At 39.1% G+C, this 18,409-nt stretch overlaps 1 protein-coding gene across 6 annotated transcripts in view; it reads left to right on the forward strand.

The window, feature by feature from the left end:
* Positions 1-18,409, forward strand: part of LOC129702901 (mucin-2) — a 239,405-nt gene that overhangs the window by 211,098 nt on the left and 9,898 nt on the right. For all 6 annotated transcript variants that reach the window (XM_055644987.1, XM_055644983.1, XM_055644980.1 and 3 more), the window contains 2 exons: positions 12,606-12,685; positions 16,827-16,856. In XM_055644987.1, coding sequence (XP_055500962.1) covers positions 12,606-12,685; positions 16,827-16,856 — 110 coding nt within the window. The remainder of the gene's footprint in view (positions 1-12,605; positions 12,686-16,826; positions 16,857-18,409) is intronic.

Raw genomic sequence — 18,409 nt, forward strand, 5'->3', positions numbered from 1 at the left:
GGATCGCTGGTCGGCGCAGACTCGGGGGGGGGGGGGGGGGGGGGGGGGGGGGGGGGGGGGGGGGGGGGGGGGGGGGGGGTTTCCGCGCTGTATCTCTAAACTAAACCAAACTAAACTAAACCTTGCTGTTCCACTCCATGAGTGTAAGCTAATGATCATACTCATAGTACTTATGATTTATTTGGCGAGGGTTAGGATTGTCTGCCCTGACTTGTTTCATTGTTCATCTGAACCTATTGCACTTACACTTAGCGCATAAAATTGACAAAAATCTGGCAGCACTGTATAATAAGCAAAAGGTACAGAAATATTTAGAATCCTACTTGGCAACCCGTTGTAGAATATATATCAAGAAATGAATGTAATATCATGAGCAGATGTAAACATACATATGTTTTAACGGATGGAATTACCACAAAAAAATGTTATGTGCTGAGCCATTGATCTGTTCTTATCTGAACTTCAGAGCTGAGATTCCCTAAATATGGGGGAAAGGTTACACAGGTCATTTTTTAGATTAAGTTTATTTTCCCCTCATTATGGTAACTAATGTGCACCTAATACTGAAGTGGCATGGTTATATGACTTTGCCCGACCTTGCAACATCATGAAAATGGAATCTAGCTCATCTACACATTGATCTAGTCACCAAAAATGATTGCAATCTGGAAATTTTTGAGGATGTAACTTTGAAAATGGATAAAGGAGAGCCAGTGGATGTAGTGTACCTGGACTTTCAGAAAGCATTTGATAAGGTACCACATAGGAGATTAGTGGGCAAAATTAGAGCACATGGTATTGGGGTAGAGTGCTGACATGGATAGAAAATTGATTGGGAGACAGAAAACAAAGAGTAGGGATTACCAGGTCCCTTTCAGAATGGCAGGCAGTGACTAGTGGGGCAACACAAAGCTCGGTGCTGGGACCGCAGCTATTTACAATATACATTAATGATTTAGATGATGGGATTAAAAGTAACATTAGTAAATTTGCAGATGACACAAAGCTGGGTGGCAGTGTGAACTGTGAGGGGGATGCTATGAAGATGCAGCTGGGTGAGTGGGCAGATGCATGGCAGATGCAGTATAATGTGGATAAATGTGAGGTTATCCACTTTGGTGGCAAAAGCATGAAGGCAGATTATTATCTGAATGGTATCGTTGGGAAAAGATGAATTACAACGAGATCTGGGGCTCCTTGTTCATGAGCCACTGAAAGTAAGCATGCAGGTACAGCAGGCAATGAAGAAAGCGAATGGCATGTTGGCCTTCATAACAAGAGGAGTTGAATATAGGAGCAAACAGGTCCTTCTGCAGTTGTACAGGGCCCTGGTGAGACCACACCTGGAGTATTGTGTGCAGTTTTGGTCTCCAAATTTGAGGAAGGACATTCTTGCTATTGAGGGAGTGCAGCGTAGGTTCACAAGGTTAATTCCAGGGATGACAGGACTATCATATGTTGATAGAATGGAGTGGCTGGGCTTGTATACTCTGGAATTTAGAATGATGAGAGGGGATCTTGTTGAAACATATGAGATTATTAAGGGTTTGGACACGTTAGAGGCAGGAAACATGTTCCCGATGTTGGGGGAGCCCAGTACCAGGGGCCACATTTTAAGAATAAAGGGTAAGCCATTTAGAACGGAGATGAGGAAAAATCTTTTCACACAGAGGGTTGTGAACCTGTGGAATTCACGACCTCAGAAGGCAGTGGAGGCCAATTCTCTGTATGCTTTCAAGAGAGAGTTAGATAGAGCTCTTAAAGATAGCAGAGTCATGGGAATATGGGGAGAAGGCAGGAATCCCATCAGTATCCCATTCCATATAACCAAATTGTTATATGGTTATATGGAATGGGATACTGATTGTGGATAATCAGCCATGATCACAGAGAATGGCAGTGCTGGCTCGAAGGCCCGACTCCTGCACCTATGGTCTATTGTCTAATGTGAGAAGCATATGCAGCCTGATGAAGGCTTCTGGCAAAAAATAATAATGCATGACTTCATAGTGATCTGTGTTTGCCATTAAGAAGTATTTTTGTGAGGTATGGCCTATTCATAGAAACATAGAAAATAGGTGCAGGAGTAGGCCATTCGTCCCTTCGAGCCTGCACCGCCATTAAATATGATCATGGCTGATCATCCAACTCAGTATCCTGTACCTGCCTTCTCTCCATACCCCCTGATCCCTTTAGCCACAAGGACCACATCTAACTCCCTCTTAAATATAGCCAATGAACTGTCCTCAACTACCTTCTGTGGCAGAGAATTCCACAGATTCACCACTCTGTGTGTAAAAAATGATTTTCTCATCTCGGTCCTAAAAGATTTCCCCGTTATCCTTAAACTGTGACCCCTTGTTCTGGACTTCCCCAACATCGGGAATAATCTTCCTGCATCTAGCCTGTCCAACCCCTTAAGAATTTTGTAAGTTTTTTATAAGATAACGGTATTTTAGCTTTCATAGCAAAAGGATTTGAGTATAGGAGCAGGGAGGTTCTACTGCAGTTGTACAGGGTCTTGGTGAGACCACACCTGGAGTATTGTGTACAGTTTTGGTCTCCAAATCTGAGGAAGGACATTATTGCCATAGAGGGAGTGCAGAGAAGGTTCACCAGACTGATTCCTGGGATGTCAGGACTGTCTTATGAAGAAAGACTGGATAGACTTGGTTTATACTCTCTAGAATTTAGGAGATTGAGAGGGGATCTTATAGAAACTTACAAAATTCTTAAGGGGTTGGACAGGCTAGATGCAGGAAGATTGCTCCCGATGTTGGGGAAGTCCAGGACAAGGGGTCACAGCTTAAGGATAAGGGGGAAATCCTTTAAAACCGAGATGAGAAGAACTTTTTTTTACACAGAGAGTGGTGAATCTCTGGAACTCTCTGCCGCAGAGGGTTGTCGAGGCCAGTTCATTGGCTATATTTAAGAGGGAGTTAGATGTGGCCCTTGTGGCTAAGGGGATCAGGGGGTGTGGAGAGAAGGCAGGTATGGGATACTGAGTTGGATGATCAGCCATGATCATATTGAATGGCGGTGCAGGCTCGAAGGGCCGAATGGCCTACTCCTGCACCTAATTTCTATGTTTCTATGTAAGATCCCCGCTCAATCTTCTAAATTCTAGCGAGTACAAGAGCTTGGGTGTCAGATATTGTCTTTGTCTCTAACCTGCATATTCCACAGTTACAGATGTTCAATGCTGCAAGTGGATCTTTGCAAAATTAGGCTGATCGGAAAATATATAAAATAATGTTAAGTTGGCTGGTTTAGTCAGCATTAAATTCCTGAAGATTTTGATGATCTTGTTAGAATAGATTTTGTTAGAATAGAGTTTGAAAATGGTTATGATGCAGTTTTGTGCTAAAATGGTGATCAGGCTGACTGACTTCATTATGTCAACTTTCTGACCCCAATTGGCATCTACAAGAGTTGAAGATTAAACTTCCGGGCTCAGCTTTAAGATAAAGAGGGTTGTGCTGTCACAGACTGCTATGCAAATTATTATTTTTCCCTGAAAGATTTTTCTGAGTCCTCTCAGTCTGGTCTGGTTTTTCACCAATGGTTATTGGTTCTCCAGGATCTATTTAATTAAATTACTTTTTTTTTCATTTCACTATCACTAAAACAAGTGGCATTGTAACTATGTACTTTTCAGAGGTGATCTACATATTTTGTTTGTTACTTGTAGGATTACATGTATGCAATTTTATATTAAAATGAAGATTAGATCTATTTGGTCCATTAACTCGCAGGCACTTTTTAAGCGCAAATGTGACCTAGAGATATAAAGTCTATAATAGACTTTAATTATATTTCTATGAATCTACAGACCTAGGCTGGGAAACTGGGCTCACCAAAATTGTTCCCAATAGGGCCCCGCAACTCCTACGGCCGGCCCTGGCTGCCTGCATAAGAGGGTATTGGCTATAAGAAGAGATTGAACAAACATGGATTGTTTTCTTTGGAACTTCAGAAGTTGAGGGGAGACCTGATAGAACTATATGAGAGGCATAGGTAGGGTAGACTGTCAGAATAATTTTCCAAGTGCAGAAATGTCAAAGAATAGAGGGCATACAGGAACAACATTTAAAAACAGGTTTTATACACAGAATGGTGAGTGCCAGGGGTGATGGTGGAGACAGATATAACAGTGTAATTTAAGAGGATTTTAGATTGGCACTTGGATAAGCAAGGAATGAAAAGATGTGGATTATGAGCAGGCAGAAGGTTTGGTTTAACTGACATCATTTTGGCACAGACATTGTGGGTCGAAGGACATATTGCGGTGCTATTCTGTTTTATGTTCTATGTTAGTATGCCTAGTTGAAGCAAAATGCTTTTCAACAACTATGAAAAACAAATCAATGGATTATTTCATTGCATTCCTGGTGATCAGTTGAAGTATGGATTTGGAAGAAGCTCTTGGATAGAAAGCAGATCACAGCTGAGAGGAAGGTTACTAAAATGTAATTGGACACCAAAACATTGTTTGAGCCAAAATACCAGTGATTTTATTGAATTTAATAAATTTCATTAGCCAAGTATGTATACATACAAGGAATTTGCTTTGGTGCTTTGCTTGCAAGTACCAACACGATATACAGTAAACAACAAAGAATAAAACATTATAATTTAAATGTGAAGAATGAAATGAAATGCTTTCCTTTGAACAAGTGAAGGACTTGTTTTATCAGTCCACCCTGTTTTAAGCGTGTGTAATAACTCCATTCAAAACCTTTAGAGGTCCAGGGCTCATTGGCTTGGTTTACCACCCTATTCACTGACCAATGCCCACACTTGTTTTGTTTGGTTGCAAAGTGCCAAAACTCCACATCCTGAAATCCAGTGGCATGATGTTGGAGGTAACTGATCAATCGACAATGTAGTGAAGAGCTTCACTCCTGAACTGCTCCACAACTCTTGTCAGCTGGAAAAGCTGACGAGGAGCTTTACCTTCTGTAAATGTAATTGTTTTTTTTAATTATTTATATATTTCTCATCCATCCAGCCACAAAGCAATTTAACTGAAGTCAGTAATTTAAGAAATGTTGTGAACATTATATGTTATAAACATTAAGCCATTCAAAAGTAACATAACTTCTCCCTTGCTTCCTAAATCATTGCCCTTTGCTTCTTATTGAAATCAGTGCAGCCTCAAGTCCTCCACCAGTTTTGGTCTGGTAAAGGATTGTAGAACTTCCCAGCGAATCTGCGAAACTAGCCTCTGCCACTGGACTGTGAAGTTCAGCAGTGAAACAAACTGATGGATATGGTCTTATGAATACCTTTGTAATTTTACATACTTAGGCATTTGATAGTAAAGTTACCAACATCTCAGAGTTAGATGAATAAAGTTGAACATTAGTGACTTTCTCCAATAGTAAGCAAGATTCAGCTCATTAAATTAGTTGCTGCTGACCTTTGCCTTTTATATAAATATATCACGGACAATCATTTGATGATTTTCACACCACACATAATTTAGGTATATTTCAATTTGCTGCCCCGGATAGTGATATCCATGATTAATTCAGTAAACGTAAATAAATTTAATATAAATGTTACTCATGGTGTGCTAATTCTCTGCAATGTTTCAAACTCCAGATATCAGAAAGTTGCTGATATGAACTTCATTTATGCCAAATGGACAGGTATTTAATAATTTTATAACAAATAATTCTTGATATCTAGTTTCCATCAAAATAGTAATTCAGACAGGCACACTTGGAGAAAAAAACTTACAAATAATCCCAACTGTCATCAATACCATATTAATGAAAAAGTGACCATCAATTAAAGATTGAAATTTAGTACACTTGAGATTTAAACCTAAGTTTGTTCCAAAAGTACTACCTGACTGTATAAGTTAACGCATATTGTGCTTGTTAAAAAAACCCTCTTCTAATGCCAATGTTCCATTGCAATAAATGTGTTATTCATATTTTTCTCCAGCGCAAGGGAATCCCAAAATATGGATACAATTGAAAACATAAGATTTCATATGAAGAGAAAAGACTTAGAGCAAGCCATAAAGTCGATTTGAAAAAAAAAAATGGTTTCTTGGTGGCTTTAGTGGATTGCCTGTGCAGATTTGGCTTAGAAATCTGCAAAAGATGTATATCTAAACCATTTGGCAGAATCATCTACCCCGGATAAAAATATCTGCTCTTTAATAGAATATTTGCAGCGTTCTGTCGCAGCATGCGAAGGCCTCACAGACTTATAAACCAATCACTGTCAGTGGTAGTTACGATGAAGGCTTCCAACACTGAGGCCGTTTCCTGGATGAGGTTCCTCACGGTAACACTTCAGTTGCCCTTTGAACTCGTAATGACTTGCATCCTTTTCAGATTAGGATAATTTTATCCTGGCAGCACTTTGGAAAAATTAAATAGAACCTTTGTGATGACACGATATTTAAACAGTCATATGAACAACATTTCCATTGACACAGTCGCTGGATTTGGTTTTTCCTATGGACGAGTAATTGGGACCAGTCTTACCAGATGTAGTCTGTGATGAAAGCAATCAAAAGTAGGCCAACCACAAAGTCTTTATAGTTGCCATTACTGGTTCCAAACTAGCTTTATCTGGCTTTTTTGCAGGGAGAACAGGAAAACCTGCTGATGGGTCAAAATTGCTATTACTCTTTCTAGACTAGGGTGTAGACTGAGTTCTCCCTTGATTATATGCTAATAAAGAACGTGGCCATAAAAGGACAGCAGTTTGTTTCTGAGTTTATGTGCCTCAGAAAGAAAGTCCGTTTATTTATTTTTCAAGTAGCTTTGCCACCCATTGTGGTCTGCTGGGAGCAAGTAGAAATGGTCGCTGTTATGCACAATGCCAAAGTGAAAGTATTTTAGACATAAAATTGTCTAAAAAAGGGAACTACTTAAATTAGTAGTGGGTCGACTGCAGCCATTCACAGTCGGACGATTTAATCAAAAGGTTTGAGCCAGTGGATCATTAGTCCAAATGTTTCACTGCCGTAACGTTTTAAACGTTTTAATGTTTCCACAATGTAAGCACATTTAACCCAGTTGAATTTCACATTGCATTAGATGTCAAGTAAAACAAAACAGCCATTTAATTTGAAAGTGTAATATACTCATCCGAATTTGATGATTATCCCCATGATTCACGTTCAACAGTATTTGTTATCAAACATTATACAATCATGTGTCGGAAGGAACTGCAGATGCTGCTTCAAACTGAAGACAGACACAAAATGCTGGAGTAACTCAGCGGGACAAGCAGCATCTCTGAAGAGAAGGAATGGGTGATGTTTTAGATCGAGACCATTCTTCAGACTAGTCAGGGGAAAGGGAAATGAGAGATATAGACAATGATATAGAGAAATATAGACAAATGAATGATATGCAAAAACGTAACGATGGTGAAAGAAACAGGCATTAGACAATAATCTTACATTAGAGCAGAGCAGACACTTAGCGAGCCCCAAAGTACTTCACAGCCAATATTTGTTTTTAAGGTGTATTTGCTGTTCTATTGCAAAATATTGGGGTTATTATTTTGTCACATCCTCACTGAATTCCCTATATGCAATCAGTGGCATGTTTTATTTCAGGTGACTACAACTTCACAGGAAGCATAAGTAGCTAATAGATTTTTGACAAAATTGCTGATGAGTGTGTCAGAAGGAACAGGAATTTATGGACATTAATAGCACATTCCACATGACATGTAGGAAACTGTGTCCTGAGAGTAATATTTACTGTATGTGCCACACACCATTCTGGTTACCAATGTAGTTCAGCAGCTGACTTGTTCTTCCAACATTTATGCAAACAAGCCATCTGTCATTTACATGAGATTTAATCTAAAGTGCTGACATTTGTCAACTAAAGGATTGTTTAGGATATTTTTGTTTTGCATGCAAATCTTTATAAATCAGTGAACAAGTACATTTATCTTTACCCAAATATAATTCAAGCACAAATGGATTCAAGAATAATTAAACAATTTGGGTTTGTTTTATCTCTCAGCCACTTACATATTTCCGCTTTGTTTTGGAAACAATAGACAATAGGTGCAGTTGGCCAATTGGCCCTTCGAGCCAGGCCCTTCATGGCTGATCAAACACTGTAGAACTTGTTAGCACACCTTCGATGATGCTAATATAACAAAATCTGAGAATTAACTAATCAAAATCGGTAAATTTAGACTACTAATCTAACTCCAGAGAGATACTAACCTAGAATCTGCTCCACATCCTTTTTTGATATTAAAACAGTGTTGCAGATAATTTCTAACACTGTTTGTGAAAATGTCATACAGTGTAGAAACAGGCCCATCAGCCCAACTTGCCCACACCAACTAAAGACTGGCCCAAACTGCCCCAAAGTCAGATGAAAAGCAAGAACTTAATTTGTAAGATTTACAGGACAGCACTATTCACTGTGTTGAAACTGATGTGTCGCAAGATTTCATATTTGTCAGGCTGTAGTATATCAGGAGTTTTCCTTTGCAGCCAATTGTCTTTGGGACACTCCACCGTACTAGAACACTCTTCAGGCAAAGCGGAGTTATGATTTTGAATGGATGGATGCTGAAATGATGGGAAGGGGGTGGAATAGTACTTCACAAAGTGTCATGGTTTCTGGACAAGCTGGAGAATAGTCCCATTCAGGAGGCATTTTTCAAACAACAGATTCACACCAGGTCAGAGCTAGCTTCTCCCTGATAGAATATTGCCAGCGAGCTCTCTGAATGCCTGCACATTGGATTACCTATTTTGTAGGGGAATATATTGTGTTTCTGTAGACTGAAGAAAAAGCAATTGAGAATGGAATTGAGGTGACCACCCCTAATGTGACAGAAAGCAGCAAACTCTGAAAGTGGCAGAGATCCTGAAATGGAATTGAGTCCAGGAACTGTTAAGGTCCATCATCCTAACCTCATCTTCTATTTGCAACCTTGGGAGAAATATATGTTAGTGGGAATGCAGTTTTTAAGTGTTGACCTTTAAATAGCATAAATAGTTTTGGTTTGTCAGAGCAAGGAGGATGAGGTTTAATGGCAACACAAATTTTGTATATTGATGTAATTGTGGGTGTATTAAATAAGTTATTAGAAATAATTACACATGCAGTAAATATTATTCTATGGGCTTAGCTTCCTACATTTCATGTGGAGTGTTCTATTAACATTTAGTTGCTGGCAATAATTAATAAATAATAATAATTGACTGTAATAAAGTGCTTGGGAGAGGTTTCCTGCTGAAAACATGAGGAGAGAAATGTCCTGATAGGTTCGAGACACACAGAAATGTAGACAGTAATGCTATACTTAATTTTAAAGTAACTTTAAACACTCAGCATTATTTTTGGAGTTGTAAACACATTTTTTGCCCCATCAACTAGTCTCTGATTGTTGGGTTAGTCTGTGAAAATGAGACAATGTTTGAAATCAGGACGCTACATAGGTAAGGTGTGCTATCCTTATGGAAAAAAGGTTAAACCAATACAGGTGTACATGTCTGTACTGGCCTGTTAGTAAATACACATTCCAAGAATAGCATAGGAGCAGATGGTTCCTTAAACCATTTCTCTACCGTTTTAACATGTATTAATCCAATCTTTGTCTATTGCAAATATATTTCACAGCTCTTTATCAATGGAAGCACACACTTCATAAATCACTTGTCAGAACAAGGTACCTTTTGTGTTCCTTGCAGAAAAGGTGACAGTAGTTTGTCCAGTAGTAGGTTAAGGGGGGACCTGATAGAGGTCTTTAAAATGATGAGAGGGATAGACAGAGTTGATGTGGACAAGCTTTTTCCCTTTGAGAATAGGGAAGATTCAAACAAGAGGACATGACTTCAGAATTAAGGGACAGAAGTTTAGGGGTATATATGAGGGGGAACTTCTTTACTCAGAGAGTGGTAGCGGTGTGGAATGAGCTTCCAGTGGAAGTGGTGGAGGCAGGTTCATTGGTATCATTTAAAAATAAATTGTATAGGCATATGGATGAGAAGGGAATGGAGGGTTATGGTATGAGTGCAGGCAGGTGGGACTAAGGGGAAAAAAAGTTGTTCGGCACGGACTTGTAGGGCCGAGATGGCCTGTTTTCGTGCTGTAATTGTTATATGGTTATATGGTCTTGATTTTATATTTTGAAAAGTTAGGGAATGTTGATAAATTTATTCAGAATCACAAAGTATTTTAATAGTACAATCAGAGGGAAGTACTTGAGTAAACCACAGTGTTGGAGGAATTCAGTGGGTCAGGCAGAGCAAGTGACAAAGGCTTAAGGTGAAAGGAAAATTGACTCGGAATGGGAGTTGAGTGTACAGAGGAGGGGGAAAGGAGCAGGGGATGGGGAGATTGGGGTGTGTGAGAGAAATGAGTGTCCACCAACGGGGGGAGGGGTGGGGGGGGTGGGGGGGGAAGAAAAGAAAGAGAGGCGGGTTGGGGGTTATAACTTGAAATTGGAGAATTCAATGTTCCTACCATTGGGCTGTAAGCTATCCAAGCGAAATACGAGGGAAGTACATCATTGTGAAAGGTTTAGTAACTAAAGAAAATGGATTTATGTTACTTGATAGAAGAATTGCAGATGACATGAATGACTTCTTAAAAAGTGAGTTATGGTCTGGAAGTAGATTACAAAAGATTTAAAGAGGAATTGAATAACTTTCATTGAATAAATCCACAGGATTATAAAGCACAGGGAAGTATGTTCAATTGGAAAGCTCTTTCAAAAATCAGCTTGGTAGGTTAAATGTGCTCTTTTGGCACTGTGTCATTTCTTGGTTCAAAAGAATATATTTATAGTTTTGCTCTACTAAGCAAACTACAAAAAGAAATCTTCCCAACTTTTATGTGATCGCTGATTTAAATTGCTCACTATTTTTCATATTTCAATGTCAGATTTCACGTAAAACAATTATTAATAAACAAGGAAATATTGGGCCTTACAGCTGCTGTAATAGCAATTTCAAACTTTTCAATGCCGCTACTACACAGGCAGGGAGGACCTTTCGCAGATGATGACAAAAACGAATCCTCTAGGCGTTCTTTCCAGTGAACAAACCAGATACTCTTTATTCATATACAAATTTTAGCTTTCCATTGTTACTATCTGATCTGATCAAAAAACTGTACTCTTTCTCCCGTGCCCACTCCAGTGATTTGACCACTCCCTGTAGTTTCGCTATATGTAACGTTCATCGACGTATCAAAAGCCCACCTCCAAGCGTTCAAAATAATTCTGCAAGAAATATCCAGATAAAATATGTTAACAGTAACTAGTCTAAGCATGAATGGCTCCTACAGCTGGTAAATAAGTGGATTAACATTGTTGAGCGGGTAGAATTCTGTTTTTCCTGGGTGCCAGCTGTACCCATGTCTGAACATAATTGTGCATCAAGAAAATTAATATTCTTAAACAGGAAGCTCTACAAATCAGACAAAATGCAGTTCTACTAACCTAGTGATTATTTTGTTTCCTCATGGGCATTACATATTAGAATTAAAGAATGATTGTTGTAAATAATTCAAGGAGCAGAATTCCATTTGGCCCATCAAGTCTACTCTGCCATTCAATCATGGCTCCCTCTCAACCCCATCATCCTGCCTTCTAGCCCTTACTAAACATGAATCTGTCAATCTCCATCTTAAAATGATGGGATTTAGGTCATCACAATCACAATAAATTTTATTAGCCAAGTATGTTTTACAACATACGAGGAATTTCATTTGCCAAGTCGGGCCGTGGTTGGAGCAAATCCAGGCAAGGGATTAACTCCAATGTAAATCCATGCCCTATGGTGGGGCCGAAGGTCAGACCGAGAAGGCCTCCAACTCCATCGATGGTATTCCGCAGAGCAACCGGAGAATGCGATCCAAACATTAATCGCATCTCCGGCAAGGTAAGAAACTGAAAAAAAATCCCCCGACCCATCCCCCTCCACCCACATAAAACAAACCAGAGAACATTTACACAGACTTTTAGCACACACTAAAAATGTTTTTAAAAATACAAAAAAAACATAGGGTACAAATGAAAAGCTCTGACTGAATCTACGAGTCTTTTCCAGAATACCTCATAATGCAGTACCAACAGGCCAGTTCTCAAGATGTTACTTGTATTTTGCTCATTAAAATCAATGCATCTTTTAACATCAACAGCTTGCATGCTTCTGCTGGAAGTTATAGAATTAGAAGCCCATTTCTGAATAAGTTTGCTGTAGAATCAAATATCCTTCATGATTCAAGCAATCCAATGGCACCTGTTTGATTTCAGAAATATCGGTTTACAGCAAACCCAGGCCAGATTGAAGCAAATTTGATTGCATTGGTTTTTGTTTAATTGCCTGACCTGTGGACAATCATCTCATGTGGCTGAAATGTTTTCAAGCAAGTTTTCGAGTTTTGTACAGACTATCTGTCTTTGCATTGGATTTGAGTTATGATGTAAACTTTCTGTCTGAATTGCCTGAAAAATACAACGAAGGCAAATCCATATGCACTTTTGTTGTTCTGAAAGGTTGAGTCGAGTGAGAGTTGCTCTTAAATAAGAACAAACTAATTATTTGTTAAACCTGCTAATTTATGTGCTGACCTTACTATATTTAACAGTTATACATTTTCCGTGACGCCCACAAATGTGCATGGCAGAGGCCCACCCAGTGACCCAATTCCTTTTGTTACAGAATCCGGTAAGTGAATATTTCGGAAGCTTGAAGAGACCACTTAATGCCTTGAACAAGTTCATCATTGAGTTAGATCATGGCTGATCTGTCTCTTAACTCTTGATTCCTTAACCTTTTATTTAGCAGCCCTCATGAAAAATATGTATTTTGATTCTGAAATCTATAATTGATAGATTTGGGTTGCAGGGATGGGCAGTGGAGGAGCAGAATGAGAGATGACTACTATATTCATCCTGGGAAGAAATATTTTTTGCAGCACCCTTGAAAGGCTTCGCTCTAATTTTAAGATCCCTTTGTTCTAGTTACCCATCATGGGAAATAACATCTGTCTGTCGACACGATCATTTAGAAACATAGAAACATAGGTGCAGGAGTAGGCCATTCGCCCTTTCGAGCCTGCAACCGCCATTCAATATGATCATGGCTGATCATCCAACCTGCCTTCTCTCCATACCCCCTGATCCCCTTAGCCACAAGGGCCACATCTAACTCCCTCTTAAATATAGCCAATGAATTGGCCTCAACTACCTTCTGTGGCAGAGAATTCCAGAGATTCACCACTCTCTGTGTGAAAAATGTTTTTCTCATCTCGGTCCTAAAAGACTTCCCCCTTTCTATAATCAATGTCAATTTTATCACCACTTAATTTATTATTATGGAGCAAATAGAAATCTGGATCCTAAAATGTCCTCTTACAATTAATCCATTTAATTTAGATCAGATGCTGGCAAATAATCATATTGAATGGTTGTGCGGGCTCGAAGGGCCGAATGGCCTACTCCTGCACCTATTTTCTATGTTTCTATGTTTCTAAATCTATGATGCAGTCCACTTTCTCCCACATCCCCACCCCAGATCAATGTATCCTAATTGATGCGCATTGTGTAGAACTGAATGCAATTCCAGATGGGTTGTGATCAGAGCTATAAATTGTTATAACTCATTCCAGTCCTACTGCGATACAGATCAATATTCCTTTGCCTATTGAAGTTATTTTCTTACCACTGAATTTTAATGATATCTATGCTGCATAGTTAATTGTATTACAATAATGTAGCAAGTGGTATATAGACACGGGGACAATGTGCCTTTGGGAATGACAAGAGGAGACATGGTGGAAGTGGAAGGGGGAATCTATCTTGAGGAACTTGGATAAAGTGCAGCCAAACTAAAACCATCTGTAATGCTGTTATAGTTTCCTTCCACAATAAACGTTTTCAACCATAAGTATTTCCAGCATGGAATTTATTTTGATATTATTAGCTAAACAATGGAACATTGGTGGGAAATAAAAAAGGACCATCCTTAACCAAAGATTTTTTGCTCCAACATTTCTGAATGCTTTGCACTGTGAGAGTTATGAAGTACCACAGATAATATTTCAACGTGGGCTGCGCTTATTTTTAATTCTGTCTGCACCATTTCTGAATTGTTTCTGATTCTATGTCTGCTGGCAACCCTTCAATACTTCATCCAAGTGATCTTTAGCAAAGTGTACAAACAGCAACTAAATCAATATTTATTTTGCACCTTTAACACAGTAAAATCATACGAGCGCACTCAAAGAAAAAACTAGCTAGCCATGATTCAAAGGACATGTGAGGATAAGACTAAATACTTGGTCAAACAGGAGTATTAAGAAGCATGCATGTTACATCAGATTGAGCTGGAACTGCAGATGGTAGAATCTGTAGCAACAAACAACTGGCTGGAGGAACTCGTCGGGCTGAGCAACATCGGTGGGTGGGAAGGAAAGGTTGATGTTTTGGGTCGACCATTCATAGGTGTGATTTTTCACCTGAAACATCGACCAGTCCTTTCCACCCACAGGTGCTGCTCAACTCGCTGAGCTCCTCCAGTATTTGTTGGAAAGATGTCCATGATGGCTTCACTGTTAACCTGTATCAAATGAGGTCCAGTGAAATCATTTGAACAAAGTTTGCATATTTAAATCCTGTCTTGCTGCCTTTTGCAGCAAAATCAATTTGAAATACAGGTAATAGGATTAAGAGAAAGCTTTCTACCCCATTTTAGTAGCTGACTTAATAGTATCAATCTTAAATATGAGCCTAAATGTACACAATGTTTATTCTCTGCAAAATATGCCATCACAGATTTTAAAGTACATTGTAATGAAAAACGTTAGTTCCTAGCTTTCATTCTGGTATGTACTTGGAAAGTATGCAATTTCCAGAAGAAAATCAAAGATAGTTAATAATTAAAAAAATAATAATATAATGCCAAAGGCACATTATATCAGTTGATTTTTTTTGCAGAGATTATTCTATAGAACATACAATAAAGCACAACATGTAAATTTGGCCAAACATGCTGTCTTATCTGCCTGTACATAATCCATTTCTCTCCATTCCCTGCATATCCATGTGCTTATTCAAGTCTCTTAAATGCCACCTATATATCTGTCTCCACCACTGTCCCCGCAAGCGCATTAGAGACGCTCTCGACCCTCTGTGTAAAAATAAAATTGCCTTGCAAATCTCTTTTAAACCTTGTCCCCACACCTTAGGATTGGTGCTTTTACCTATTTATGTTCTCATAGAAACATAGAAACATAGAAATTAGGTGCAGGAGTAGGCCATTCAATATGATCATGGCTGATCATCCAACTCAGTATCCCGTACCTGCCTTCTCTCCATACCCCCTGATCCCCTTAGCCACAAGGGCCACATCTAACTCCCTCTTAAATAACTCCTCCTTTTTATTTGTTATACAGCACAATTCATATTTATTTTCAGAGTTGTACTGCATGAAAACAGGCCCCTTCAACTCACCTTGTCGATGCTAACCATATTGGGTTAGACCCATTAGCCTGCATTTGGTCCACATCCCTCTAATTCCTATCCATATATACTTCCAAATGTCCATTAAATGTCTTAATTGTGGCCATTTCCATAGCTTCCTCTGGCGGGTGATTCCATACACAAATTACCCTCTGAGTGAAGAAGTTGCCCCTCTTAAATCTCTCCCCTCTCACTAGCCTATGCCCTAGTTTTTGACTCTGCTACCCTAAGAAAAAGTCTGTGAGAGCTCACATCCTTGCCCTGTCAAGATCTTGTAAACCTCAATAAGGCCACCACTCAGCCTCCTGCGCTCCAAAGAAAAAAGTTCCAGTCTATCCACCCACTTTCAGTAACTCAAGCCTGCAAACTCGGGTAACAATATCCCGGTGAATCTCTTCTGCTTTCCAACTTAACAACATCCTTCCTATAGCTGGGCGACCAGAACTCCACACAGTAATCCAAGTGTGGTATTGCCAGCAACTTGTGCAACTCCATCATAATGTCTCAATCTTTGTACAATACCTTTCCCAATCAAGGTATGCTTGCCAAATGCCTTCTTCACCACACTGTCCGCCGACTCACTACTTTTAGGGAACCATGCATCTGTACTCCCACATCTCTCATTTCTACAATACTCTCCAGGTCTCTGTCATTTACTGTGCAAGTCCAGCCCTGGTTTGACATAATATCCATTAACAATTGAAGTTTAGTAATATCCAAATCTGGCTAGAACTCAGAAATGTTAGAGAAAATTGTTAAGAATGTAACAGTTGCTAATTAATTAGAAAATGTGTAATAGCGCCATGTTAAAAGTCAGAGACTAAACTTCATTGTGCCCATTGTGCAGTTATCCTGCAAGCAATCTTCTGATCCCTGTAGTCACTCTTTGGATTTCTCTGACCGCCAGTGCACATGATGTTAAAAAAATAATTAAGACTATAATATCCCACCAAAATATATATTGGCAATGAAAATGAGGTAGGGGAGCTGGAGTACCAGAGTGGATAGATCATTAGAGTGATATTTTGGCTCAAACCTTACCAAGGAAGGGTAAATTTGAAGGGAAAAACACTAAATGAAAAGTCAACAATTTTATTTTTAATTAAAAAAAACCATGACACTAACTGCACATAGGTAGTAATACAAATTTCTATATCATTATTATCAAATATTGATATATAAATTGGTATTACTACAGTACTTCAGCACTTTATATTACTTGGGCAATTTAAAGGCGCTATTCTAATACTTTCAAAATTGAAATTGTTTTACACTGTTTAAAATGCCTAGGTGTAGTAATTTCATTTGCTAACATTTTTTTTAATTCCTTTCCCCTCGCCTCTTAGCGGACCCCAGCGTAAGTGAATACATACCAGGTAATTACACCAGTTCCCTTTGTAGTGTGTTTCTCTGATGAAAGAGGGGAAGATGAACATAAATGACATTGTTATATGTTTATGTTGAGTTCAGTAAAAAAAGTGGAACCAAGCGTGTATACAGCATGTAATATTATAGTTCGGTTAGATGTAGTTAGCTTAGTTAGCTTAGAGAGTTCACAGGGGCAGGTGAACATTAACACATAAACATTAACAATCCAATATTTGTTTTATTCAGTGCAGTGATAGGTTATACAAAATCAAGTTACTCCTATCTCTTGGTTATTGACAGCTGTAGCTCAAACGTAATCATTTATATCGTCTTCCTTGGTATAATTGAGATGATTCAAGGATTTTAAAGAGATTTTGTCTAAATGAAAATGTGACTGTTTATTTTTAATTCGCCTTTTCCTCGGTCTCTATAAATTGTTATGTTTTTTTGTTCCTCGGCATTTCATTGTGATGATGTCAGCCACAGCCATAAAGGCAGGATTACAATAATGACTAAAGTAAATATTTCCCTAATTACAGAGTTTCTAAAATGTTGTTCCATGCAGTTTTGGTTCAACAATCTAGGATCAGAAGTCCAGGCTTGCCCATAATGTACGGTTTTTTTGGTAACAATGATCTCATACAGCTCAGTTTGAAATTTGGGGCAAAGGAGCAAAAAGGAATTGCTTGAGATAGTTAACAGGCTGCAAAAAGCAGAGGTTAAGTAAAGGGTCTGCAAGCAGAGGAGACAACCACGATAATGGGGGGGGGGGGGGGGGGGGGGGGGGGGGGGGGGGGGGGGGGGGGGGGGGGTGGTGTTCAGCAGTGCTCCTATGGAAAATAAAAAGCAATGGTCTATTGTGGCCTCTACAGTAACATGGCTCAAAGGTAGGCAGGATTGGCAGCACAACAATCATGGATAAATGATACTTGACATAAATGACAGTCAATTGTCCTTCCCAATTTTCTAAGAGTAGATAAAGCTTTGCCCTCTCCCTTATAGAGCCCTCTACATATTACCTGAAAAAACATTCCTGAACACATTTGACATATTCCATCCTGTTTAAGCTCTTGGCACTATTGATAGTCCCAGTTCATATTGGGAAAGTTAAAATAGCCCTAATAGTCACTCAGCTGCCTGTAATCTCCTAGCATATTTGTACTTCTAATGCTCTTTGACCATGTGGGGGGCCTGTAATATACTCCCAACAAGGTGGTCAGCCCTTTTTTATTTTTCAGCCACACCCATACAATCTGGACAATCCATCAATAACATCATTTCAGATTACCACTGAATTAAATCAATGAAGCAACGCCCCCAACTCTTTTTCACCGCCACAATCTTGCCTGTAACACGTGTAGTCTGGAACATTAAGCGGCCAGACCCTCTCTAAGCCAGGTTGCAGTAAGAATTACAATATCCCAATCGCATTGAAATAAATGCAATTCAATTCAACAGTCCTTCCTTGCTCCCTGCTCTGCTCTTGCTTATCCTGTCCACTGAACTTGCATTCATCACTCCTCATAGCGATTTACAGCCTCTCACCTGCCTCATTCCTGCA

Source organism: Leucoraja erinacea, chromosome 13 (genome assembly GCF_028641065.1).
Source record: "Leucoraja erinacea ecotype New England chromosome 13, Leri_hhj_1, whole genome shotgun sequence".
Classification (NCBI taxonomy): domain Eukaryota; kingdom Metazoa; phylum Chordata; class Chondrichthyes; order Rajiformes; family Rajidae; genus Leucoraja; species Leucoraja erinaceus.